We start from the raw sequence: 27,194 nt of genomic DNA, 5'->3' as shown, positions 1-27,194 counted from the left end.
GTCGGAGGGAACGACCCCACGACCCCGACCACCAAAAAAAAATGTCCCTGTTTTCTGCATGACATTGATTATGATCCGTAGTGTGCTGTATTGTATGTTTCCCTGTGGGAAAGACACAACGCTGTGAGGAAATGTGTGGTAAGAAGTCGATCTATGTTTCTCAAGCCAAGGCACGTTTAATTCAGTGTGTGGTGCGTGTGTGTGTGTGTGTGTGTGTGTGTGTGTGGTGGTGTGTGTGTTGCAACAGAAGTGTTATTTTTTAAATGGAGATATTTATGTTATGATAGTGTAAGGTATCAAAAAGACCAGCCTGTTCTATGTTCTTTGTATTGCGATGATTTTGACTTTGTACTCCAGCCAAGTGTAACTGGAAGCAAAGAAATCCACATTGTGCGAAAGAAGGACGGCAATGATGGGAATTATAGATCCAAAAATACAGTATGCTATCGTTTTCTTCCTTTTCTGGGTTTTGTCAGTTAAACCTGCAACAGTAACTGTATTACTACTCTGATATATACAATAGAGATAAGGGCGATGTATAATTGCAAGCAGGTTCCTTTGCTGCCTCCCTCACTAAGAGCTAATTAACACGATGTTTGGAGAAAGGGGGAGGTTATCTATTATGCATAGAGTACCCTGCAGACTAGAATTTCCATTCCTTAGTTTTTCCTCAAACTAAATGCATGCTGCGTAATGCATATATGAATAAACTGGAGAAAGTATATTTCTCGCAAAGATGTTTCACAAGGGACCATGAACATAACGGGTAGGTAGAATTTGTGACCGCTGATTAGCATAGAACAACTTCCACAATGATTAATCAAAAATAATCATTTTTTTCTTTTCATAGAATCAGTGAACTACTGAGAGATTACATAAAGAGCCAAGGGTTGAAGACTTCTTTCATCTGTCAATTTAAACATAAGTTACATTACACTTTGCATTTATTTTCACTGCAATCTACTGTACTTTTGATTCTCTTGGTGAGTACATATGTTTTGAAGAGTTCATTTGATTGATTGGTCCTGATCTTAATCGTTGGATGATTTTAAACCGTTATTATGGTGGCAAAGGTTTGTAACACGTTTGCTCCTCGTGGATATTCTGTTTAAAATCAACTCTATGTTATTTTACACTCTTGCATTTGTGTCACAATGTAATCAATATATTGTGCTTATTGATCAGATAGGCACAGTGTTTATTGATCAAAGAAATTGACATTGGTAGAACATTTTTCACACCACTGAAAAAGAAGCTGGCTTCTCATTTTCAGCTAAGAGAAGGGGAGGACAATTTGTAAAGTCTAAGAGTAAATGGAAGGCCATTCACTAATCAGACTATCTGTCTTATACCGTAGTATTCTTTCATACCATAATGACAAAAATTCATGTCGGACTCCTTTTCTACACACAAAAATCAGTACAGAGCATGAAACCTATGTCTGTATTTTACGATATACTGTAATAGTTAACTTTATACCAGTAAACTCTGCCTTATTGCGGTTTAGTGAATGGAATGTTTATCCACTCACACAAGGGTGTACATGCTGTATAGACAAAAGTGTCTGTCTGTGTGTTAGTAAGATGTATGTTAAGTGCTGTTCCTTCTTTTTTTCTTGTCTGAGGATTTTATCACAAACCAAATATTCAACCTGATATAAACTGTATAACGTTGGCACTAGCTAGCCACCAGGCTGTGACAACAGAAAAACAAATCTGTTTCATTAGACATTGAAGTGGGCAACGGTTGAGAAGCAATCTGTCAATACTCAAATTTAATCACATTAGTGTGAGCACAAGGTCACAACTTGGATATGAGTAGGGGCGATTTGATGAAAAAGCATGCGAATCCTTACTCCTTTTTAATATCATGGAATCAAATTCATTACCAGACTGTGATGAATAGCCTAGCAAACTGACTCCTGCCCTGTCATACGATCAATGCTCAAAACCTGTCCTGCTGAATGAATAAAACACTCTTCTTTCTCACGAGGTGGCCTACTGGTCTCTCCCTCCTGTTAGGTGAACGTAGTGCTAGCACAAGTGTTTCGGTTTGGACCGTCTTGAGATAGCCTGGAGTATCTGCTGCTGTTGTTGCTGTTGCTGCTGTTGTTGTTGCTGCTAGAGCACAGCAGTGGATGACATTGGGGGCATTGCGCTTCTACTTTAAGTATAGTGTTATAGCTTAGTCACTGCACAGAGGTATAGCTCTGACTGTAGGTCCTAGGAGATTGTGGATATGGGAATTGGAATATAAAGTAGCAACACTTTTCCCCCCTACATTTTATTTTGGTTAATATTTCATGCTTCTACTTTTCGTATTGACATCCCTTTCACTGGAAAGAGTAAAGTGGGACAGAATCAAAATAGGTAGCGACGTTCAGCGATCTTTTGCGCTGCCAGTCGTTACTATGGTACGACATCCCAACTGCGTACCCAACATATGGGTGCAACCACCATGGATTAACCATTCCACACACAGTTGAGTTGTTAGCGCTGTAACACCCCACGATTCATCCATACGTACAGTACACGGAAATTGAATCATTAGGGAAAATATGACAATATCTAAATGGACAAAGAAGAGGCTGTGTATACCTGCATGGTCCCAGGGTGTGAACGGGTAGTTTAATACCAGGTCACGTGGATGGGATATCAACACCGTACTTTGTTGAAACAAACTCATAACCTATGTTTGCTCTACTGCTCACCATGCCAAACACGCCAATGGTTCACTTTGGCAACAATCATATTGAAAGGCGCTCTAAGCGAGGTCATCTTTTTGGCTAACTTGGGTCTTGCATGACTCCCGTGTCTTTCTCCTGGCAGCCCTCTTTTCGTGTATCTTTCCTTCAGTGAAAGATGTATGGAAATATTTATATTTTTTTAGTGTGGGAAGTTTTTCAAGTGTAATACTTCTATCCTGCTATTGATATTTATATATAAGCATGGAATCAAAGCCGCCAGAGTTTGTCTCTGTTACTTTTGGAGGTCGTTTTTTTTTATAAAGAATTGTATCTCTTCATTCAATGCTATGTTTATGAAAGTGATGTGGCCATACTAATTACATTTTTTCAATTTTCATGTGCAGGGGATTAAGCATAGCTGGAATTCAAAACTCTAATTTATGAACAACATTTATAGAATAGTGTCACAGAAAAACACTTAGCTTTATTACTAGCAACATACATGTAATATAACATGTTTCGACAAAGTGAGTATTGACAAACATGGATATGGAAGTATGGTTGCGGAGGCAATATAATTTGTATAGACTTCCATCGTTATAACATTTGACATGACATCTTTTCTGTTTTCTGTAGCGTTTATATTGGTTGTTTTATGTTGTTAGTTCAAGTGACTAAGGTTAAGGAAGTGACTGAGCAAAGCAGAACCGTGTTCGATTCTCTCTTGTTCTACCTCCAAAATGGTTCAACAAGCCACAGGGCCCAGCCATTGTCTATCCTCTGCTCTCTGTCCACAAGCGTGTCAGTCTGATATGCATGAGTATATTAATTTGTTGCTGTATGTTGATTGTTGATTTTACTTAATAAAAAAGTACAAGGCATGAGGCGACACATCTTGGATGTGAAATTTTTTCCTTTCTTATTATAACTTTTTTGTAATGTGTTGCCATATGTTCAATAATATATTTTTACCTTACGTGAGCATCGTGGCAATCCTCTCCACCCGTCATCCTGAGAGATACTAGGTGATAGCCTACGTTTAAATTGGAGAGAACGTAGGCTATCACCTAGAGAACGTGTCACTCCTGCTTTATTTATATTAGCCGTAGTCTGAGTCATATCTAGATAACATGTATATGGCCGGCCCTTCATAATGAAAATGCTGCAGAAAGAAATCACGACAAATCCCGTCAAGAGGGGTGGTGAATTTCCGTGCGTTTCCGAATTGGATAGCAGTTAGGTCAGACAGTGTGGCGGAAAAGACTTGGATGCCTTCAGCCCATTACTTTAAAAAGCACAACAACACTAACATTGCTCTCTTTGAAATGTTAATTAGGAGGAAACATTCTTTTGATCCCCGAAAACGAAGCGCCGGGACTCAACCGACCCGGATTATGGGATGTCAAAACAATGCAAGCAGAAGATAAAGAAAATGTAGGCGACACACTTTAGAGAATAAAGTTAAGCAATAGACTTTATAATCCACGCCTGAAGCCACTGGCCATGAAAAGCCATGTCTAGAATGAAATGATACTGTGGGCGGCTTTCAGTTAAAGTAGATGTTCTAAAGTTTGAATTTTTCCATTTTTCATTTTAGCAGATGCTTTGAGGAAACTTATAGTCCATTATTTTGGGATACATGTTATTAAGGAGGAGGCCAATGCGAGAAGGGTGATAGTCGCCGACAAGTTTTGGAGTTTTTAAGAAACAAAATGAGATATTTGGTGGTCCGTTGAAGCTTTTTTATCTTTTTATGGGGCCGTGTCACGCTATCTAACCTGCACCCCAATCTGAATCGCATAGTATGACGCGCTAGTGACGTGCCTTTGACCCGAAGTAATGTCAAAAGGACTGCTGGTAGAATACGGAAGACTAACGTACTCACCTGGGAAAATAATTCTGCTCTGTTTTTCCGAATTGGCGAGTTCTCAATCTCAGAAAGCAGAGAAAGAGAAGTTTTGCCATGAAAACTGTTTTTTCTGTTAATGCAGAAAAAACAGCTGAATTTAATTCTCAATTGAAAATTATACCACTTCTCTAGCAATAAAACATGCTAAGTAAGCGCCATGTTTATTTTATTGCATTTTCTTTTTAATTATAATTTTTTGTGGCTGTACAATTATTAGGAGTAACACTCGAGTAAATAACCCTCAACTCCAGACCATCCAGCCCGAAGAATCATCAAGCGGACTCACAAAAACCAGCCAAAACTTGTTTAAAATTTTCCTCTGCATTTATTCATGTACGAAAACAAGCCGCAATCAAATCCAGTGCAAAATAAATCATTCCTATCCACTTCCTGGTCCTTGCCGCTCGGTTGAAACCCATTGAGCCAATCGGCCGTGGCGGCGTGTTCTCAGTGCCACACCTTGACCTCGCCGCCCCAGTCGCAGGTGGCGGCGGTGGACGGCAGCACAGGGTGCTGGGCCACCCGCAGGCAGGGCTGTCTGTGGGCGCACAGCGTGTGCACCATGCGGGTGCTCTGGTAGTCGTAGAAGTGGGCGGAGCCTGAGGAGCTGCCGGTGGCGAGGACGGTTCCGTCCGCAGAGAGCTCGCACTGCACGGCGTAGCCCTCTACCTGGGGGGGGGGTCCGAGGCGGACAGAGTGAGGGGGGGGTGCATTCTACCTACTGTGATGATTCACCACCATGTGACCAATCACGTGGTAGGAATCCACACAATACACTGAAAGTGTTCGTACAATATTTGTCGCATAGAACTTTATTTTATTTATTTTTACTTATATTTATATTTTTTTCGGTTGCTGTTCAATTTGAGAAGTCGAAACGCAGCGAATCACACGCACGCACGCACACACACACACACACACACACACGCACACGCTGGTTACCTTGTGTCCTTCATAGCGCCGCCTCTTGTTCATCCTATAGGGCCTCTGGGAGGAGAAAACGGCCATGTAATTCCCATTGGTCTGGGCCAAGAAGCAGTCCCCTGTAGGATGGAGAGCCAGGCCTGGGCAGGTGTACCTCTCCTGAGAACCAGATGGCCACCGGGACCCAGGGAGGAACCGAGAAAGACAGGCGCTTCAATTTCACTTGTAATTCACATTGACAGCGGGAGATATTGAGTGTGTTTACCCAGCAGCATGGTAGCAGTGTGAACCTTCTGACACGACCACAGCATAATGGCCCTCTGTTCATATTAATGAGGGAAACGCCCAAACACCGATCATGAATTTCCCCTTCGGATCAATAAAGTATACCTCTCTCTCTCTCTCTCTCTCTCTCTCTCTCTCTCTCTCTCTCTCTCTCTCTCTCTCTCTCTCTCTCTCTCTCTCTCTCTCTCTCTCTCTCTCTCTCTCTCTCTCTCTCCTCCTCTCCTCTCTCTCTCTCTCTCTCTCTCTCTCTCTCTCTCAGTTTGAATCTAATTTAATTTAATTTTAATACGTTCTTGTTGGAAAATGTTGAAAACAGTAACCTTTAACCTTTCCAAAGTTGTGTGCGTTATTTGATTGGGTTGTTCTACATGGAGTAGTGCTTCCTGGCTCTTTCTCTGCTGCAATATCACAGTTGGCCGCCAGGCCTACGTGGAAGTCAGCCTGGAGGCCTGGGCCCTGGCCCACAGAGCTTCCCAGAGGCACACAGAGCCATCTACTTACGTGGAAGATTTGGTTGGACAGCCGGGCCGTCGTCTGGTAGTCCCAGGCGATCAGGGTGCGCTCAGCCGAGTCCCGGCTCACAGAGTCCGTGCTGGTGATGAACTCGCGCCCGCCCTTCAGGAACAAGATGGCCAAGGTCTGCTGGATGCTCGCACTGTACAACTTCACCGCCTGAACCACAATGGAAAAGAACGGACTGGCTTTTACGAAAGATACACAGTTAGTCACATAGAATACATTATGGGAAATGGGTTTTATATGATACATTTTCCACAACGATATGCCGCCCACCAAAATAACCAAATTCATATGTAAAGACACATACATTACATTTTATTTTAATTTAACATTATTTTATATATATTTATGTTTTGCACACATTGTTGAATCAATGAATATAAGTAAATAATAAAGAGTTAAAAATGGAGAGTTTAGATTGTTAGAAACCTGGACACCATTTACAAAACTTTCGGCATACTCTATTCAAAACAACCTCAGCCATTGAACCGGGGTCAGCTTAAATGATAAATCCGCCTGCACTTAATTTCCATAAAACACGATTTTGGCTGAAATGGTCTTCTTGCTAATGTTCTCTGTCGCTAATGTACGAACTAACTCTAACACATACGCTTAAAGGGCCAACACGCTAAGGTCAACACCGATTACTACTAAATGTGTGGGTTAGCCTCCGCCTAAAGAACCCTCTACCACAGCAAGTCGAGCCCAGTACAGCAGAGCAGTGAGGAGGGGGTAAAGAGCGTGACCTTGGACACGCGAGCGTCCCAGGCCTTGACGACGGGACTGTAGCCTCCACACAGGAACACGTGCTCATCGCTGGGCTGGAGCGCCACACACATCACCTTGAACTGGTTGTCCACCTTCACCAGCTGCTGCCCTGCAGGGGTCGCCACGGAAACAACGACACGTCGGTCAACAGAGAGAAAGATCGTCGGAATGGTCGCTCAGTCATCACCAATTCACTTTCGGCTTTATTTGAATTGGACGATGTGCAATTAAAACAGAAATGTGACCATTTGATGCATCGCACCAGAGTTAGCTTTAGGCTCATTTGCATCTGCAGTCCCTAGGTACAAGTAGATACAACATATATAATACATCAAACATCATAAAAAGATCAAACATCGAAAGCACAAAAAAATGCCTAATTTTGCATGGATGGTAAAACCTGAATCCTAAATACTTCAACATTAACCCTTTCGCTTAGAATAAAAGTTTATGTTTCTGCGTTCATCACAAGAGTGGGATTTATATGAATGACCGTGTCGTATGTCTAGGAAGTGGACGACAGGTGTGCGATCTAAAAGAAGCAGCCAAAGTCACGAAAGTCAAGAAACTATTGTTTTTTAAGTATAAGGTTGTTCAAAAAGAACAGTGAGATTAACGGTAGATTATCCTTGGACTGCAGCCGTGTCATCAAAACATCACAGAAGAAACGTTTTGGCGGGACCCTCTGAAGAAACAACTTCCCCTCGCGATGAGAAAGATAATGCGAGCTGACAAGAGGGTAATGAACTAGAGAAAAGTGGAAGAAGACGAAGAAAAAATAAATCAGCAGAACCAATGTTATGGCTCAGGGCTGTATACCCTTCATCTGAACGACTTAAAAAGCATGGAGCGCCTCATCACACAGAAAAAATGAAATATGAAAAGAGAAGAGGAGGGTACATGCATGGCCTGTCGGGAACCAAGCCAGAATGGGAGCCAGGGACTTGTATAGAAAATGTATAGAAAATAACCCCTGGGTTCAGTGGCTGCTTGCCATTTAGACTTGCAAACAACACAGTCCTCCATCCAGGCCAACTTGGTTTACACACATTTCAAGTTCATGGCTGTGTTAAATAAATCCCTTCACAGAAGACAACTTTGGATAGTCCCGCGGCTGATGAACAGAAACTAAAAAACTGGAAATTCTTTCAACAGAAGGGCTGAGCAAGTGTGGTGCCCTGTTTGTTCCCCATCGATCCAAAGTTGAAAAAACATCTATGACGTTATCCTTGTGTTGGCCCGGCACGGAATCACCATCTTAATTGGCTTAATCCTTAGCCAAGTCGAGGGAAACAACACACTGTTATCTAGCTGTTCGAGATTGAGGGGGATTTAAGGAAGATAGCAAATCAACGTCGCTCGCCTTAATAAACAGACAGCCAGTGTCATGTTTTAATTAGCAAAGTACTGTTAGCGTCGCTAGCGAAACATAGATAAGGGTTTTAGAGGAACTGGTCGTCAAGCTTCCCCTACGGGCAGACGTGCTTTTTCGGCCGACGACACAGCTATCTTTTTCTTTTCGTGGCCGACTGGCCGTATGCAGACAGAGTGGAGCAAATGTGCTGCACACGCTCAACCCTAACCCACCCAAAAATACACGCCCTTGCGACAGATGCAGCCATAATGGCCCAACTGGATGAGATATTTGCTGCACAAACTTCAGGCCATTAGTGCGGTTAAAATAAACAGGTGTGCGCGCAGGAAACATTGAGGTGGGCCTTTCTAGGCCAAAATGCCAGGGCCCCATTTTTTATGCAGTCCAGCCCTGACAGCTACTATAGACCAACAAATGTGTTGTTTGGGGAGGACTACGTCATCTAGAGACAATGTGGGGAGGAGAAAATGGATCGGCTTTAATCAGGGTAGGGTATTGGTGACCAGATCGGATATAAAAATCAGCCTCAAAAGACACAATCAGATTATATCACTCTAAACCTTTTTTTGCGTCAGTTCACGAAGATAACAATGAGTGGGTGATTACTCTTTGCTCGTGGGAAATCTTCATGAACGCTAGTCGACACTTTGCAGTTAATACATTAGCAGTCTAGGGGTCATTTTTTGATGAAACCTGAACCTTTACAATACTCTCAGCACAATCAGTTTCCCGAATAATATTGTAGGAAATCTACAAGTGTTTTTTCTGATTTGCATTTATCCATCACATAATAAATAAATGATTGGATCCCGAATGCAAAATGTTTGTTGGAAACGGTAATGTGACACACGCATGCACCCACACACACACACCCACACCCACACCCACACACACACACACGTTATGTCAGCGTGTCAATCAAGTCTGCTTGACTTGATTGACAGTGGTCAATCAAGGTAAGGTAAGCTTTGAAAGAAACCTGGTTGGAGAAGGAACTTTCCTAAATTCCAATTCGACAAGTATATTTAGTTCATTAAAGCACTCTCTCTCCCCCTCCTCCATCCCTTCCTCTCTTCTTCCCTTTGTGCCCCATGTGTTATGAGTCTCTGGGCCCTATTTTAACGGTCTGAAACGCAAGTGAGAAGCGCGGGACGTAAGTAGCTTTGTGGGCGGAACTCTGGCGCTGTTGGTATTATACCAGCGGATAATTGACTCTTGCGCCCGACGCAAATCTAATATGGGTTGGTCTGAATACCCGTAGGTGTGTTTTGGGCGTAACATGCATTAAACCAATGAGAGCGCCATCTCCCATGAGCGCATTGGAACCTGACGGGTTGATATTTTGACAGCGCGTTTTCACTCTCTGCTGAGACAGATGCATATACTTCAAATGGCTCAGTTTACGGCCAAATTATACAGCCTAACTCAAAAATGGAATAGCGTTTTCTTCTACAACTTCAGGAAAACTGAGTCGTCAAGTAAATTCTGGCAAAGAGAACTTAACACATATATGATACGCAGTCCTGTGGCCGCAACTGTGGCTTTATTTAATGATATGCTGCAATACATTAACAAACATAATTTCTTACAAGTATTGTATACATTATTGTTATCGACTTGTGTTCATAATATGCATGTGTCCCCCCCTTAAATGTACATTGCCATGGACTGTATCATGGGTTACATGTTTAGTTTACGTGTGTTTGAACAGATGAGTGCACACACACACGCGCCCGCATTCATTCATTCTTTTAAACACTCACTCGCAGTAAAACAATGTTTCTCATCAATCCTAAAAGTTATGGGCTTGTACACGACGTCGGTGTCAGAAAATATGTGTTTGCTGTACGGTGTTTGCAGATGCAATCAAAAGTTTTCAAAGTACAACTTACTGTTGCATCAGCTGTTCTTTCCCAAATAATTTAACCAACGTTATAACTTACCCTAAAACAAGATTTTGTTTTGTTTTGGAAGGCTGGGATATAACCTACTTTGCTCGAGTTTATTATTGTTATTATTATTTTAACGCATGGCATAGCCTACTACAGTGTTCATTCATGCAGCCCCTATAGAAAAAAAAAAGAATCCACAATGCACATCATCATCATCATAATATTTCAATTAGGCTAATCGTTTTAATATTTGTGAAGTGTATAGCCTACGTGTGTGTAACTATCTGTTGCTATTACGAACTGCCATGGTACGTCAAAATAGCAAGCAACACGGACTGCGCTATCCGCTATTGCACTTTTTCGGTCAGTTGCGCAACTGCTTTATTGATCTGAAAGATAGCACCATGTATCATTTGCGCCAGAACACGCCTCTGCTTTTCGCCGACACGCCTCTCAGGGCGCAAGTTTAGTGGCACGAGTTTGCTGTGGGGGGAAATCAGCTTTGTGCCTGTTGCAAACTAGCAACAATACATGCGTCGGTGTAGAAAGTTAATTGCGCTAGGTGCAAGATAGGGCCCTCTGATTGTATTCTTCCTCTTTTCAGAATCCCTCCCTTGCAGTCTTCTCCCATCCCTCCCTCCGTCTATCACCCATTCTCTGCATTAACCGTTGTCAACCTGAGTCTATCACTCTGTTTTCTTTGGGACACGCTGATGATTGCTATTCAACAGTGACAGTCTGCTCGAGGGCCGATGGATGGGTATAGCATTCCAAGAATTAGGATGACAGGCAGATGGAGAAAACCCTTAAGATGGCCAGGGAAAAAATGGCCACACCATAGGCATTCATAGCATTTCCCTATAGAAGACGGTTCATTCCTGCATCCATGCCACCCCCCTCCCACCGAAACAATAGAGCGTGCACAATGATGCAATGATAGCAGTTGTGCTCATGTGACAAGAGAGGTCAGAGGTCATGAGTTGAGGATCTTTTCCTCAGCATTTATACTGATCTGCTTTGGGAACCTTGCAAGGTAGAATGTTGCTGGCTCAATCACCCGATATAAAAAAAAAAGCATTTATACGTTTATGTTCCTAGTGCAGGACGTGCCAACATAAGGTCATGCAGCTTCATCCCGTGGTGACAGATTTATTATTGATGCCCTTTCTGTAGCCGCTTCTCTGTATTTGTATGTGTTTGTGGGTCAGTGGTCCATGTGTGTGTGTGTGTGTGTGTGTGTGTGTGTGTGTGTGTGTGTGTGTGTGTGTGTGTGTGTGTGTGTGTGTGTGTGTGTGTGTGTGTGTGTGTGTGTGTGTGTGTGTGTGTAATCGGCTGCCGAAGTCATTAGCTGTAGGCCTAATTGGCAAAATCGACAGGCCCGCTGAGAGGGAAGTGACAACTGAAGAAGGGCATCATGGGAATTATGGTGACCTCAGAGTGGGAAATGATGTGGGTTTCAAAAGAAAGTGGCTATTGATTAGAATAACATTATGTGAAAAGCGAGTTTAACTTCGTGTAATTCCAGTTGAAATTCCAATAAGAGTACGCATTCACTGAAGCCCTCCTTAGTCAAGCATTCGGAGAATGTACAGCAATCACATTCTCCCGGATATCCCACCGTTGCTCATCATTACCTGTCACAGCAGAGCTCCGTTTAGTATCAGTTAATCTCGTTCCCGACGGTACTATTCCAGAGGGATCGAGATTTCCGTCATTAAGTTGCAATAAATGGACACAAAACGGGCTGGCATCACCTTGAAAATGTGTTGTTGTTTAAAAACAGCAATCACATTCGTGTGACAGTAGCTCAGGAGATAGCTATGCCTAACTGAGTGAGGCACCTAACCTAACCCTTACTGCTCCCGACGAGCTGGCTGTCGCCTTGCATGGCCGACACTGCCGTCGGTGTGTGTGTATGTGTGCACGAATGGGTGAATGTTAATCAATATTGTAATGCGCTTTGGATAAAAGCGCTATATATATGCAGTCCATTTACCATTCCATTTACATTTTGTGCGACTATAAACCGTAAAATAAGCTGCTGAAACAATAAGGAGAGTAACGGGTAGGCCTACCACTCACCTGTCTCCACATCCGTGATGGCCGCCTTGTTGTCGAAGGAGCCCGAGAGGAAGCGGCGCCCGCAGGGGGTCCAGCAAGCGTCCCGCACCGCCTCGGCGTGGCACGGATACACCCCAAGACACTGGCCGCTCTCCACTGCATCCCAAACCTGCCAGGAAGAGAGCCCCGGATGACTCCATACATTACAGCCAGCACACTCATTCGAACCTCGAGGTGTTCAGAAGAGCTCCTGTCGTCTGCTAGACGTTTCAGCGTAGTAGCGCTGTAGTGGTGGTCCAGGTGTTTGACTCCCACTCAAAGGCTGACTGACAAAGGGATGAAAGTTCAAAAGTCTCTGTAATCACTTTCACCGTGAATGGTAACACACAGTTCCTAATTATATAGTCACTCACCCTTCGCTAATAGTTATTTAGCATTATCCGAGATTACGCTAAACCACAGTGTAAAAACACACACACACACAAACATATGTGTGTGTGTCTGTTATATGTCAACTAAATGACTAGGTCAGGCTGCTCTGCTCCCAGACAGGCTAAGTAATTTACAAATCTATGCAGTTATCTGTGAATATCTAGCACTACACCAATATTAAATTTGAAAGCCTGAGAGAGAAAGAGAGAGAGAGAGAGAGAGAGAGAAAGATAAAGAGAGTGACGGATAGAGAGAGAGAGTGAGAGAGAGAGAGTGACGGATAGAGAGAGAGAGTGACGGATAGAGAGAGAGTGAGAGTGAGAGTGAGAGAGAGAATAACAACCCATTATTCAGCAAATGTGGCACTTTTGCTGACAGAAAATGTTTTTTCTTTCGTCATATTTCATATTTTTTTTATTAAGAAATGGCTTCTGAACTCTGAAACTCAGATACTGTGTGGTCAGGCCAGGTGCCTAGTCAGGTAAACTTTTAAAAGATTAAAAATATATTTGGTTGCGTCCAACTCAGCAACACCAGGTATAGCACCAGAAACTGACAATAAGGAGAAAAATGTCGATTTCATCATTATCTTTTCACAAATAAACTGCTCCACACAGCATGAAAATGCATCGAGAAGCACCTTAGAGAAGTACCGTAACTTCTCCGACACATTGTATAGCGCCACGGTGCATGCCGCTTTGCATGTACAACATCTTATTATAACGCTCCTACACAGAGACACTACTAAAAAGTAATCACAAATGGGTGTAAGTTATGGCGATAAAACGGCCTCCTCCTTCCTACATATCTTAGCCCAAAAACATGTTTTTCCAACACTCTTTCTAGAGCTTTTTTGGAGTTCTTTGGTTCTGGGCTACTGTAGAAACACTGCGGTGCAACATGGCGGACTAGGTGGAGGAGGATCCACTCCCTATGTAGATATTAAGTGCTCATTCTAAATCAATGACACTTATTTTCATGCCATTATACAAAACAAACAAAGATATTATATTTCTGCCAAGTCCCTTTCGCACTTGCCACTTAATTCAACACTAATCAGTCAATATAAATCCATGCATAAAATGAATATGATTCAATGTATATTGTTACAATTCTAAGTATATTGTATACACCAAGACAAACTCCATCCTAGTTTTCTAAGTGTTTAGGGTAGAGAAACACTGCCCTCTCAAGGAATAAGGAAATTGTGTTAATCATTTCAGCAAAAAGGCCAGCATAGCTGTGTTTATTCTAGAAAAAAAAGGTGTCAAGGTGTGATAAATCCAACACAACCAACTAGTGCTTTCACCTAATGCCTAATTTGAATGATAGCATTAATGAAATTAATCTTAATAGAAATCCTCGTAAAACGGATTGAATTCAATTCAACTGGCTATTTACTACAGGCAGTAGTGACTACCAGCGTAATCCTCCTCCTAAATGATTGTCTTTAATAAAAGATTAATTGTAATTCGTGTTACCACCTTCAAAGAAACCTCACTACCTGCTTTAGCCATGGTTACATAGCTGCAAAACTACTTGGAATTATACTCTGACAACGCCTTAGGAACTGGCATACAGAACGAGGGAGCATAAATACTGGAGCGAGAGAAAGTTAATTTAGAAAGACCGCCTCGCCCAAAGAAATGCATAATTCTTGCTTTTCATTAAAGAGTGCATGTCTTTTATATGGGCACGTTGACATGCAGTGCAGGCCATGAAGAGCTAGCATTGCACAGAAGGGACCAGAGTAGAATAGAATCCTATAGAAGAGACCTCATCATGATTACTGGTTACTGATGTCAATATCTGTATTTAGTTCTGAGGGGGTATTCTGGACATTAAAAAGGTTTTCGGGCTAAATAAAATTACTAATTCAAAAATATGTTTAATAATCAAGTCTGAGGTTATCCTATTTAGTTTCAGTGAGAAAAAAAAAAATGTCTGTCTCCTCATAAGGGAAGAGAAAATAACTTGCGCACTCCTTCTCCACTTCTCCCATAATTAACTCTGTAGCCTACGCTCTCGGTCGCTCCTCCAAGAGCCAATGGATGTTGCAGGGCTATCGTTGGCCCTTGTCTGATTATGCAAAACCATTCCGGAATCCTTCAATATTGATTATCCTAGTCCTCCTTGACTGAACTCATCCAGTGAATCACTGTAGCACTGAGGAGAAAGTGGTTGAAATCAGGGCTGAAGGTTTTGGGGAAATAATTGAATTGCGATTATTTCAACCAATTTTATGATTGCTATTCGGTACGCGATTTTTCTTTTTAAAGTTCCTTATGTTCTGTACTATTCACTAAAGCAATATATCCTCTATAGAATCACCAACACAACATTGTAATCAGTCAATATATAAACAGCTCTTTCCTTTAGGCCAGGCCTATGTGTTGAGATGAATTGATGCACTATTGAATTGTAAAATAAAAATAAATACAAATCTTACCGATCTCCAGTCAGTAACTAACAGTCAGCAAATCCTAATAAAAAATTAAGATGACATTGCGTTCTATTACATCGCGATGTCGGTTTGAATGAGATTAATAGTTCAGCCATAGCAATCTCTTTAAGTTGGATCACGGCGGTCCTATTCAGCCATTGCTTGCCACCTGCATGGCTAGACCTTCACAGCGATGAGAATGAGGGATTGTCTACTTAGTTTGTGGAGGGAAAATAAGAGGCCAAATCGTGTTAGAGTGCAAGAGGGAACACGTGTGTGTGTGTGTGTGTGTGTGTGTGTGTGTGTGTGTGTGTGTGTGTGTGTGTGTGTGTGTGTGTCGGAGCGAAGCCCCAAGGGCCATGACACACATTCGACTGACAGTGACAGATTGGGTCTCGGAGCATGTGTTGGTGGCATGGTACATATATAGAGAATGTAAGGGTGCAGGGCAGATAGATTCTCGGTGACAATTACAGACACTAGCACTGCACTCAGCCAGCAGGTTGGTCACTTGGTTACCTGGTGGAGAGTGGAGGGTGATGGGGGACTGCACAGGTTTCTCAAATGTGTGTATTTTTAAACATCGTATATAGGGCTCTCACCTGTTTGGGGCATGACAAAAATGCATCAAAATGTAAAAACAACAACTAGAAGTGATTGAAATATATACAAAGTATACAGTTTATAAGACGATGCTTTCTTTTCTGTTTCTTTTGTTTTTGTAGTCAAGCTTTTCCATTGGTGTGTAAGCTAAGAAAGGCTACTTTTCTAAGCTGTCATTACCTTCACTTTCTTGTCCATGGAGGCAGACAGGAGCAGGTGACTGAGCTGGGCCACTGGACACCAGTGGACTGTGTTCACCGGGCCCTCGTGACCCTCCAGACCCCTCAGGAGCCTCCTTGGGATGCCCGCAGCTCCCGGCTTTTCAAGAAGGTACGGTTTGACCCTCTCACACACCTCTGAAAGCCTCAGGACACATCTGGTCTGTTTCGTGGAGGCCTCCTCGACAGACTGCTTTGAGGACATATCCCCGGATGCAGAGGTAGGCCCAAGTCTCTGTCGCTTTGAGATGTAGGGCCGGATCCCAGAGGACACATGCTGGGGTCTTTTAACAGTGTCTGAGGATTTGTGTCTGATGATTTGGGATGGCCCAGAGGAGGTTTGTTGTGAGGTCGTCTTTTCAAGGGGATCTGGCGAAGCAATGGCTACTCTAGAAGAAATGTTCAGTAATGGTTTATCCGTGTAAGAAGGGGTATATTGTCTATCCCAGCCAATGTCGCCCTCAGGCAGTGCAGGTAGGCCTTCTGTAGAGATGTGACTTTTAACTAGGGCTGAACCCAAATCCGTCTGTACTGAGGGAATTCTGCCATGTCTTGATGTCCAATGAATATTCTCAGGGTGTGATTCGGTGGGTTTAAGCCCAAGGGGACGCGAAACCGTCATGTCCTGATTTTCTTTCAATTGTCTGCTACAGCCCAGTGTGATAGAAGACTCGCAATCCGAGTCGGAATCCTCATAATCCACCAGTGACTCCATTTCCCAAAGAAAATCAGTTTGGAAAATGCTTTGAATAGTACGCCTGAACTAATCCTGCTCCTATTGGGTACTTTGTTTTGAAACTAGAGAGCGACGCCCGCTGTTCGCTTTGAGTATTGCATTGCAGTAATATTTTACTGGACCTTGCTACTTCGTTTATATTATACATCCATGGTAGTTTGCAGCTTTAGACTGAACTGTGGGTTATCTACCACCTACACCCATGGTATATTACGAGTGATAGCATTAGGTATTCTATCTATTACCTTGGATATGAAACGACAACCAACCTTTACCCATTGTAGGAAGTGGATTTTTACGATGGGTTGTAATCTATTAATTTAATATCCATTAATATCCAATAGAAGGACGAACATATGCCTGCAACCATAAATGCATGTTATCGATCTAGGGTGACAAATTATTGCAGAGAAGTTTGGATTCCACAAACCAATATAGATCCCACTCCGCCATGTCTGACTAGTAACTTCTCAACGAGGAGCCGAAATGAAAGATACAATAAGCAAAGATACGCAGAGAAAGACAGTGCACCTAAAAAACACTGCGTCGTTGTTATAAATGTAACACGCAAGACCGATGCGCAAAGATAACCCTCTCCACATGTGATAGATTGTTTTCAAAGTAAAGGTTATCCCCAGTTATCATTATGGAACGTACTACGTCTGCAAAATGAACTTTTATTTTGACAGTTGAAATATAATGGCTTCCGCTTTTCCATTCTTTGTGCATTAAATTACAACAATGTGTAATTCGTGTATATAATTGTACTGAGCTTAATGCATATACTCAAGGATCAATACACACACTTGACTAGAAATGTCAAAAGAGCTTATATTTAAAATGCGAATGCAGGGCGGAACCATAAAACTCACATGTTTGCGGGGAAACAGTTTGAAGTGAACAACCCACTGGACTTGCTGATGAAACCTATTTCGATTATACTGAGCTGATGCAGGTTGAATGAGCTGACAGCTGTTTAAATACATACGATCGGTAGGCTCTCTTCGTTTAACAGTAAACTTCATACAACGTTCACATTGTATGTTAAACGATATATATGTATACGGATGCCCTAATCATATTGTAGAAGCCGAGCCTCATGTAATATCGTATTGCCTGCTTACTTAGTAGCTAAACTTAGCCATGTCTATAATATGTACCTTATTGCATATAGTTAATGACCGAAATGTTATACACTTTCTTGATGTTGCAGTGCACTTCTTTTCTAATTATGATTGCATGGAAGTAGTCCTAGGCATTTTTCAATCAAATCTTACTATTTGTAACGTTTGCTGTGCTATTTGACTTTTGTTTTATGGGGCAGAAGGGGACACATTTTAAAGGAGAAGGTGTTGGGGGCGCGACCACGATGGAGCTCTATGAACAACTAACGGCCCAAGGGGACAAAGTCAGATCCTTGAAAACCGCTAAGGCTGACAAAGTAAGCATTATGATTCCTCCATATTGACAATAGGTTGTGTAAATAAACATCAAATGTTTGAATGCCATTTCAATGTAATACCTTCGCCCGTATCTTCATGTAAAGGCAGATGTTGACGCAGCCATCCAGCTGTTACTGAAGTTGAAAGTGGACTACAAAGAGGTAACCGGTCAGGACTACAAAGCAGGGTGTCCGCCCTCAGGAGCGGCTGTTAGTAACGACAGGCAATCAGAAAATGGTGGTGAGGAGGATACTGTGGATCCCTGGAACGTCGCCACCAATAGTGCCAAAGGAGTGGACTACGATAAACTCATAGGTAATTGGCATCTTTACATTCACGTAAAAAATATCTAACACAATTGACGTGGTTCTAAAACGTTATCCTTCTCATTTGGTGTGGTTTCTATCAGTGAGATTTGGCAGCAGTAAGATTGACCAGGAACTGGTGGACAGAATCGAGAAGGTGTCGGGACAGAAACCCCACCGCTTCCTACGAAGGGGGATCTTCTTTTCCCACAGGTTCGTAGAAGTAGCCACCTTCTCACGACCCTATAACTCGTGTTTGATACTGTCCTAATTTCTTAATGTCCTCAGTGATTCACTAGTCTCCATCACGTGATGTCAAAATATTTTAATCATGTAAAATTGATAAATACTGAATGACAATCAAGTGTAATGGTTGTGTTTTGTGTTGTTGTGGGTATTCCATCTGGCAGAGATATGAATCTGGTCCTGGACGCCTACGAGAAGCAGAAGTCCTTCTACCTGTACACCGGTAGAGGCCCCTCGTCACAGGCCATGCATGTAGGACACCTGATTCCCTTCGTTTTCACCAAGTGAGAATCCTAAATATACCAGTACCTTTGAAATATTCAAGCAGAGACTGTTATTGTTATTACATAATATCATTACATTATACTAGGAGAGTATTACATTATACAAAGGCTGATATTCCAATAAACAACTATATTGATGGGGCAGAAGTTAGGGTGATTGGATCTCAGCTGAAAGGTTCTGGGTTTCGAACCCCGAGTTCTGCAGTCTACCGGTAGGCATACGGGGCAAGACAAACTAACCCCTACTACTTGTTAATTATCTCAAATAAATCACTGCAAATTACTTTGGAGTGTCTGCTAAACCTCTCAAGAGTAACGCCCTATCATGGTAATCATGTTTTTAAAACATTTTTGATTTTTCTCCTACTCCAAGATGGCTACAGGATGTGTTCGACATCCCTCTGGTGATCCAGTTAACGGACGATGAGAAGTACCTGTGGAAGGATCTCTCGCTAGAGGACTGCCACCGCTTCGCCGAGGAGAATGCCAAGGACATCATCGCGTGCGGCTTCGACGTGAACAAGACCTTCATCTTCTCCGACCTCGACTACATGGGGTAACTTGAACCCTAGTGGCTATATGCACCTGAGTGCCCGATTTGTTTTGACAGATTTCTGATATTATAATGATTGTCTCTCCTCCCCAGTTCATCCCCAGAGTTTTATAGAAATGTGGTTAAGGTTCAGAAGCATGTTACCTTCAATCAAGTCAAAGGCATCTTTGGATTTTCTGACAGTGACTGCATCGGTAAGAAGAATCTTATACCAGAGCAAAACTTCCATCTATCTAAATGGAAAGGAGTCCCTAATGGGTTCCATTGTCTTTTTTTAAAGGGAAAATCAGCTTCCCAGCCATCCAGGCCGCACCGGCCTTCAGTAGTTCTTTCCCACAAATCTTCAAAGGACGGAAGGATGTTCAATGTCTCATCCCGTGTGCCATTGACCAGGTGAGAACCATCACAGATGCTTACCACCACAACGCTCAACAGTACCAGATGGCCCATTAAAGGGCCCATGACATGCCACCAGGTGTGGTGTGATTAGCCATTACGACATCACAGGTGGGCGTGACCACCTAGATGTGTGCTGGATAGATCAGTCTACCAGCCTACTCATTGGACTGTAGCAAACGTTGCTCATCTATCCGGCACACATCTAGGTGGACACGCCCACATGTGATGTCATGAGGGGCAGATTTCCAAAACGGCTTGGAACGGCTAATCACACTCACACCTGGTGGCATGTCATGGGACCTTTAACACTCACATGACTGAACCTGTCTCTTCTCTCACTACCAGGACCCCTACTTCAGGATGACCCGTGACGTGGCCCCCCGGATTGGCTATCCTAAACCCGCCCTATTGCATTCCACTTTCTTCCCCGCCCTGCAAGGGGCCCAGACCAAGATGAGCGCCAGTGACGCCAACTCCTCCATCTTCCTCACAGACACCCCAAAGCAGATCAAAAATAAGGTAGTGCCATGATCACAGGGGACCCAACACCGTAACACATGATTGTTGGAAATGATAACAATTATATACCTATACCTTCACTATGTACGTTTTCCATTTAGCAATGTCTAGTGGCTTGCGTCGATACAGTTATAGCCATGTCCTTTTCTCATCTTCAGATCTTGTAGTTTAAAAAACAACTATAGCACCAGAAACGGCAAGTGAACTATTATTGTCTAACCTGGCCTTTTGGTTCCTGTTGCTAGGTAAACAAGCACGCATTCTCTGGAGGAAAAGACACAATCGAGGAACACAGGGAGCAAGGTGGTAACCCAGACATTGATGTCGCCTTCATGTACCTCACCTTCTTCATGGAGGATGACGAACAGCTGGAGAAGATCAGACAGGTAGATCGACAGATTCCTCTTTTAAAGAAAATATTTAGAAGTCAATGTTTCTATTATTGTAATCATTTTCCTAAATCTTAAAGGTGCAGTGTGTAGAATTTAGTCGCATCTCGCAGATTGGACTTGGCATGAATAGAATATAGTATTCATGAGTGTTTTTACTAGTGTATGAAGAGTCGGAGCAATTCATATAACGCTCTGTAGCCTTAAAGTTAGCGTACACATGACGGAATGTATTTAAGACCACATAAAAAAAACAAAATGTGCATTGTACCTTCTTACCTTTTAAAGGAAAAAAAAACGTGTGTAATAGGCTTTTTATATTATATATATATTTATCAAATAATTTAATCTATGCCTTCCCTCTCTCTCTTTCTACAGGACTACACCAGTGGTACTTTGTTGACAGGAGAGTTGAAGAAGATGTTGATTGAGACGCTCCAGCCAATGATCACAGCCCATCAAGAGAACCGCAAAAATGTCACGGACGAAATGGTCAAACAATTTATGACCCCCAGACCGTTAAATTTTAACTTTTAGCCCCGAGAACACTATTCCCTGCTGTTGAAGGTAGCATGGCATTGCAAACGCTTACGATCTAGCAACCACGACGTGTCACCTCAATGTTTGTATGGCTGTGATCAGTGTACGACGAAGGTAGGAGTGTTACCCTGTCTTAAGTAAAGTGATATCCCTCACACTGAGTATGTCTTTACTATTGGTAAACACTCAAATTTGCAGAAGACAGTACCTTTGAAATCGTTTTCCAAATGTCAGTCTGGGACTAATACACCTTACACTGAAAGATCACCAAGGGTCAACCCAGGATGAAATATGACGCCTCAAATAAGACCATTATGATAGACAATACACGAAACAGCCTAATTTCCATTCAAACATGAAGGGACAAGAACAGTTAAAATTGATTAATTGGTTATGGATAACAAACGTTTTGATGTCAAAGCTGTGTAGTTAAACATCCCAACACAATTGTGTTTCATTTTTCTTGCATAGCTTATCAGTCATTACAGAAAAGGATCATTCTTAACACTGTCAATATTTATTGACATCATTTGTAGCCTTGAGAAGCGTCATGGTTTCCCTTGTTGACTCCTTCCTACATTCTTTTCATGCCAGTCAGTTTTGGTTGCTGTGTTATCTCCCTCCAGACATGTAGGCTACATATTATCTTTCAGGAGAACTGGAGGATTAGAATTGGACTGCATTCAAAAAACCAAATCAAATGTACAGTACACTGAGCACATATTACATCCTTTATTAATAATTACTGAACAGATGTCATTTCACTGTCTAAAAATATGTTAAAATTTTTTTAAAGACCACAGTATTTTAAACAAATCTGTTATCATCCATGAATAAATTAGTGTAGTAGTATTAACGATGTTTAAATATAGCTCTATACTTAAATATGATGTACACATTGAATAGAGGTAGATTGCAGTGTTTTCTACAACTTCAAGCCACAACAATTGTGTCATCAGCTGCCTTACAAACACATACATAATCGCAGCTTGTGAAAATGATATTAATGAAGATATTTAATACAATTCAAGTCATAGTTAATGGCCTAATGATGGGCTGGAGGTTGGAATATTGTCACGCGCAAACAGTTTCAAGTATGGCTACAATTAGAGCTACGTGAATATGTTACTGAATTCCCAGACAGCTATTCTATTGGATTTCACAGCAAAATGTGCATATGTTTAGAGTATGCATGTACATGGGCCAAAAGAGCTCATGGGAAATGTGGTTTTGTGTCCAGAACTCCTCATAGAGGCATTCATATTTGAGCAACAATTATGTTTGGCATCAGAAAATTGAAATGGCGATGTGTATGAAGTACCATCTCTTAAGATCTAAACATTAAAAGCTAATTCAATAAAAATTGTAAGTATTAAAGAAATATGCAAGAATGTTAATATTTTACTTACATTTAAAATGCCCTTTTTTAAGTTTTGAGAAAAACTTGATTATGATACGTAGGCCTACATCAGAAAAAAAATAATACATACAGACCAAGAAAATGATCCCATCCTAATATACATACATATGTATGTAAAGATAAAAATAAGCCAATTCCCAAAGCGTGATCAATTTAGGCCGAATCCCATTTCTACCCCTTACCCCTTCAAAACAAGGGGGAGGGGTAAGGGGTAGAAATGGGACTGGCCCTTACAGTCATGGGAAACCGAGGTAGAACTGAACAGCTCTGGAACCGCTAGGTTGAGGGTCTGAGCAGGCGGATCACTACTTCATACATGGCAAACACCGACATGTTGACCGGAAAGGCCCGCACGCAGTTGATCGCCAGCCCCTTGTAGAGCACACCCGGCCCCTCTGTGCGTACGCTGTCCGTGATGCAGTGGAAGAAGCCCTTGTACTTCCTCTCCCCCATCCAGTCCATCTGGAGACGGGCCTTGATCACGTCCATGGGAGTGCCGACAAACCAGCCACATGTGCCCGATAGACCCCCGGCCAGCAGGACCACCTTCCACTCTGTAGAGAGGAAAGCGTTGTTGGAGGTATCGGTGCAATACAAGGTATACTTTGAACTATGAAATCAAAGCCATCTTGCAATGCGCTACTTATTCACTAGCTGGGTGAGCTTTGGTGAGAGGTTAGCCATCTCTGACACATACATGTCACTCGTTCCTCATGTTATCTTCATTTCTCACGTATTCTAAAAGGGATAACGTAATTCTTTCATAATTTATGTACCAACAGAAGCCTATAAGATTCCCAAAACCAAGAAGAGAGTTTTTCTTAAAAAGGTTCCCTATTCTTTTGAACAACAAATTGACGTAATCTAAATTCCTTTTAGATTAAGGCTCTGACTTAAACTGTTACATATAACGTAATGCATACAACATAAAAAGGAAAAAGCAAATGGGGACAAAGTGCAGCAGTCTGAATACGTTCAGAATGCAGTGCACAGTACATATAGGGGTATACAGGATACAAACATAACCAGTGCTTAAGGCCCAATCCCATTCCTACCCCTTACCCCTCCCCCTTACCCCTTCAAAATAAGGGTAAGGGGCAAGGGGCAGAAATGGGATTGGGCCTAAGGCCCAATCCCATTTCTACCCCTTACCCCTTCTCCTTACCCCTTCAAAACAAGGGGGAAGAAATGGGATTGGGCCTAAGGCCCAATCCCATTTCTACCCCTTACCCCTTCTCCTTACCCCTTCAAAACAAGGGGGAGGGGTAAGGGGTAGAAATGGGATTGGGCCTTATTGTACCTGGCCTGGTCTGCCCCGGGGGGGACAGCTTCTCACAGATGACATTGTAGGTGGTGAAGTAGGTGGCGAAGGCAGGGCCATCTCTCAGAGCGAGTGCCTGGGCCCCCTTGTACAGCCCCAGAACCCCCTCCTCCCGGGCGATGGTCAGCAGGCAGTGCACTGGTCCCCGGTACTTGGGCCTCGGCGACCCGGCAGCGTGCCCCTGCATGGGAACCCCCTGACATTGCAGACGCACCTTCACAATGTCCGCCGGGGACATCACAGACACCTGAGGAGTTAAAAGGCATAGAGTACAGACGGTGAAGGATGTACGTAATATCAACCGACTAAGGTCAGTAGTGTAAAAGTGCAGCCGTCATTCATTCTTATTCTCTAATTAAACATTAATTAAACATATGCAAATGAATTCGTGATTTTGTTTTAGAATAGTTATTCTACTAATTATTAGTCATTTTAGAAGAACTGTTCTCCTTAATTATAATGTTCCCAACACAGCTATTGAAATTGGTTATTTAGCAATGCCTGTGCCATCTGGTGTTGTGGGTTTAAATGCTAAAAGGGTTCATATATATATATGTAAACAGCTTACAGCCGACTGGCACCTGCTGCATCAAGTCAAATTAGGGCCAACCGAATCTGGTTCCATACCTGCGCAACCCCTCCAGCAAGCCCAGAGAGGAAGATATCCAGCTTGGCCGGCCGAGCATCCACACTCCTATGTCGTAGCTGACCCAGGATTTGGAGGATATTCCTGTAGGTCCCAAACACCACAGAAGAGCTCAGGGAAACGGTGGTGACTGGCATGGACATGCCTTTGTAGAAACCCTTCGCCTAAGGTTCAAAAGGGGAACCCAATGGGCAGAGCATTTAGATAATTAGAAAGTGTCATATTGATTTTAAATGGAAAGACAGGATCAGAGATGTGCTCCAAAAAGATGGCCAAGAGTTGCATAACTGACCCCTTCATTCTTGCATGTAGAGCGAATACAATGCCAAACTCCCGTGTACTGGTGTTGCGTTTGAATCCTCACCTATATCATCAAAGGAACAGAGGTTTGGCTCAATATTGCCTTCATGTGTTTCTCATATACTTCTACTGCTTATAGGGGGGGTTCAAATATACCTTGACTGTATCTAAAGGGTACCCAACTGCAACACCAAAGGCCCCTGTTAAGACAACGTTCAAGGTTATTTTAACTCGCGATATTAATGTGAATCCAACTCACAATGAAGACAAATCTCTGCCATGGTCGTTAGAGGTGAAGATCGACGCTGAAAAGTAGGCATTAAACTGCTGTGCTCCCCATAGAAAATGATATAACTTACCTCCAACAGAACCAGCGAGAAAGTCGGCGCAATGCATTGTCTTCCTATTCTTTATAAAACAGAAAGATGAACAAGGCTCGGTTGGAAGCTAGCCTAAGCTAGCGATCAGGCAAACTAGCAAAAGTGATTTGACCGTTCATTTTTTAAACGTAGAAACGTTACGTTGGCCATTATGATTCAAGACAACCTCAAGCGGGATGCGTTTGTGGTTTTACACTGAAATCGGCAACGAATACTGTCCTAAGAGGCTGAATGGATCATGAGAACATGACTCGGCTGATCTGCGGCGTAGTGCCTCTCACTCTGACGTCAGCTGTCAAACATTACAAACGTGGAATGTGAAAGCCAATGTATGGCAATCCATCTAGGACAACTTGGACCACTTCAAAAATGAACGCGTTTAAAAAAGTATTTTTGCTAGACCTGATACAAATTGCAGATAACTGTAATTGAATGATTCCTTGTCAAACACACCTACATACAAAAGAGAGTATATAAAGAGCGTACTCAAAAATGTCCTTTTAAAAATGTAATTCTGTATTGTACCCGTCCAGTATGTGGGCGCCCAGGAACCAAACATCTGTTGTTAGGGATTTGCAGATTGGATTGTATGAAACATGTATCACCATCTATCATGTAGTTCCCTGTAGTTCCTCAGAGGACGCTTATTGGTCCAAATCAATGCGGTCAGCCACAAGCGCTGTAGCTAAGTCAAACAAACCCTGCGTTCCAATACCCATTTCTACCATACTATTTAGTATGCCAGAATTGTTTAGTATATGTCCAAATACATGATTTTTAAAACGCAGTAGCCTATGCCGAAAACACCAGGATGTTGCACTACATTCGGTCGAACTTGTATGCAAGCCAGCATGCTTTTTGGGCTATTCTGCCCCACAATCCCATACGTCATCTCGACTGAGCCCGCGAACATCGATGGGTGGCACAGCTTTGCTCATCAGTTAAATCCCCTGTTGTATGTAACAATTGTATGCATACTGTGTTCAGCTGTTGCACACAGTATGCAGTGCACCCAATTGGTACTAGTACGTACTTTGTAACAGTAGCTGCAGTTCAAATTACAAGTTAGGAATGGAAGTCATTTAAGTTAGTGGCTGGCTAAATATTACACTTTTAACATTTCTATCATGATCCATGAGATTCATAACTGTATAGTTTTGCATTGCTATTGTCATTGCAGAACGACTAAAGAATGATTGTGTATTATTCATCCTATTTAAAATGACATAAAAAGTCACGATGCTCTAGAAAAAATGATTGTTATTAATTGTTTTACTGTCTGCGTAAGGAGCCAGATCCAATAACCTTCAGCTTTCCCCGAGTCCTGTTTCTTCTGGTTTAGCTCATAGCAAGTGTGCAGTGTCCTGAATGCAGTAATTCATTCACATTGCAATACGTACAAAGCTACCATGACAGGCAATGCCTTTGTAAACATGAACCTTCTCCGACATACGCATCCCCAAAATCAACAAATAGACTCTATGTTGTGTATCTAGATTTTCGATTGATAGTATTTAGTCAACCAAATTAACCACGCACATGGAAGATAATCACACTTACTGCGATTAACCCATTACTTTTCTAACGTTTCCGTCCTAA

At 42.3% G+C, this 27,194-nt stretch overlaps 3 protein-coding genes across 4 annotated transcripts; 1 reads left to right on the top strand and 2 right to left on the bottom strand.

Moving 5' to 3' along the window:
• Positions 1-4,854: 4,854 nt before the first annotated feature.
• On the bottom strand, positions 4,855-17,495 carry wdr25 (WD repeat domain 25). Its single transcript, XM_056590358.1, has 6 exons — positions 16,078-17,495; positions 12,441-12,588; positions 7,070-7,200; positions 6,306-6,476; positions 5,538-5,678; positions 4,855-5,264 (listed from the first exon to the last, which is right to left on the bottom strand). Exons 1-6 carry the CDS (start codon positions 16,828-16,830, stop codon positions 5,043-5,045), a joined length of 1,566 nt encoding a protein of 521 aa, XP_056446333.1. The 5' UTR covers positions 16,831-17,495; the 3' UTR covers positions 4,855-5,042.
• Positions 17,496-17,609: 114 nt separating this feature from the next.
• LOC130382545 (tryptophan--tRNA ligase, cytoplasmic-like) lies at positions 17,610-22,878 on the top strand. The gene is made up of 11 exons (XM_056590357.1): positions 17,610-17,844; positions 18,176-18,292; positions 18,398-18,608; positions 18,703-18,811; positions 19,009-19,128; positions 19,502-19,684; positions 19,775-19,875; positions 19,962-20,074; positions 20,426-20,599; positions 20,845-20,985; positions 21,367-22,878. Exons 2-11 carry the CDS (start codon positions 18,221-18,223, stop codon positions 21,523-21,525), a joined length of 1,383 nt encoding a protein of 460 aa, XP_056446332.1. The 5' UTR covers positions 17,610-17,844; positions 18,176-18,220; the 3' UTR covers positions 21,526-22,878.
• On the bottom strand, positions 21,525-25,983 carry slc25a47b (solute carrier family 25 member 47b). Of its 2 annotated transcripts, XM_056590359.1 has the most exons (6): positions 25,575-25,983; positions 25,372-25,415; positions 25,208-25,279; positions 24,897-25,079; positions 24,249-24,516; positions 21,525-23,502 (listed from the first exon to the last, which is right to left on the bottom strand). In XM_056590359.1, the coding sequence occupies exons 1-6, from the start codon at positions 25,609-25,611 to the stop codon at positions 23,225-23,227; spliced, it is 882 nt and encodes a 293-aa protein (XP_056446334.1). In that variant the 5' UTR covers positions 25,612-25,983; the 3' UTR covers positions 21,525-23,224. The 2 variants fall into 2 exon arrangements, with proteins under 2 accessions (XP_056446334.1, XP_056446335.1); XM_056590360.1 differs by lacking the exon at positions 25,575-25,983 and having other exon boundaries at positions 24,897-24,999; positions 25,372-25,387.
• Between the last annotated feature and the right edge of the window lie 1,211 nt (positions 25,984-27,194).

This window comes from Gadus chalcogrammus, chromosome 5, assembly GCF_026213295.1.
Source record: "Gadus chalcogrammus isolate NIFS_2021 chromosome 5, NIFS_Gcha_1.0, whole genome shotgun sequence".
NCBI classification, from domain to species: domain Eukaryota; kingdom Metazoa; phylum Chordata; class Actinopteri; order Gadiformes; family Gadidae; genus Gadus; species Gadus chalcogrammus.
The sequence above is the reverse complement of the archived record's forward strand: the minus strand, read 5'-3'. Positions and strand labels throughout refer to the sequence as shown.

Coding starts and splice junctions, on each gene's coding strand:
- wdr25 (XM_056590358.1), bottom strand. CDS start 16,830: ATGGAGTCACTGGTGGATTATGAGGATTCCGACTCGGATTGCGAGTCT. Junction 12,589..16,077: donor CCATGGACAAGAAAGTGAAG/GTAATGACAGCT, acceptor TCTTCCTGGCAG/GTTTGGGATGCAGTGGAGAG. Junction 5,265..5,537: donor GGCGCTATGAAGGACACAAG/GTAACCAGCGTG, acceptor CCCCCCCCCCAG/GTAGAGGGCTACGCCGTGCA.
- LOC130382545 (XM_056590357.1), top strand. CDS start 18,221: ATGGAGCTCTATGAACAACTAACGGCCCAAGGGGACAAAGTCAGATCC. Junction 19,876..19,961: donor TTCTGACAGTGACTGCATCG/GTAAGAAGAATC, acceptor CTTTTTTTAAAG/GGAAAATCAGCTTCCCAGCC. Junction 20,986..21,366: donor AGCTGGAGAAGATCAGACAG/GTAGATCGACAG, acceptor CTCTTTCTACAG/GACTACACCAGTGGTACTTT.
- slc25a47b (XM_056590359.1), bottom strand. CDS start 25,611: ATGCATTGCGCCGACTTTCTCGCTGGTTCTGTTGGAG. Junction 25,416..25,574: donor TCTCGCTGGTTCTGTTGGAG/GTAAGTTATATC, acceptor TTGTCTTAACAG/GGGCCTTTGGTGTTGCAGTT. Junction 25,080..25,207: donor CTACATGCAAGAATGAAGGG/GTCAGTTATGCA, acceptor TTTGAACCTTAG/GCGAAGGGTTTCTACAAAGG.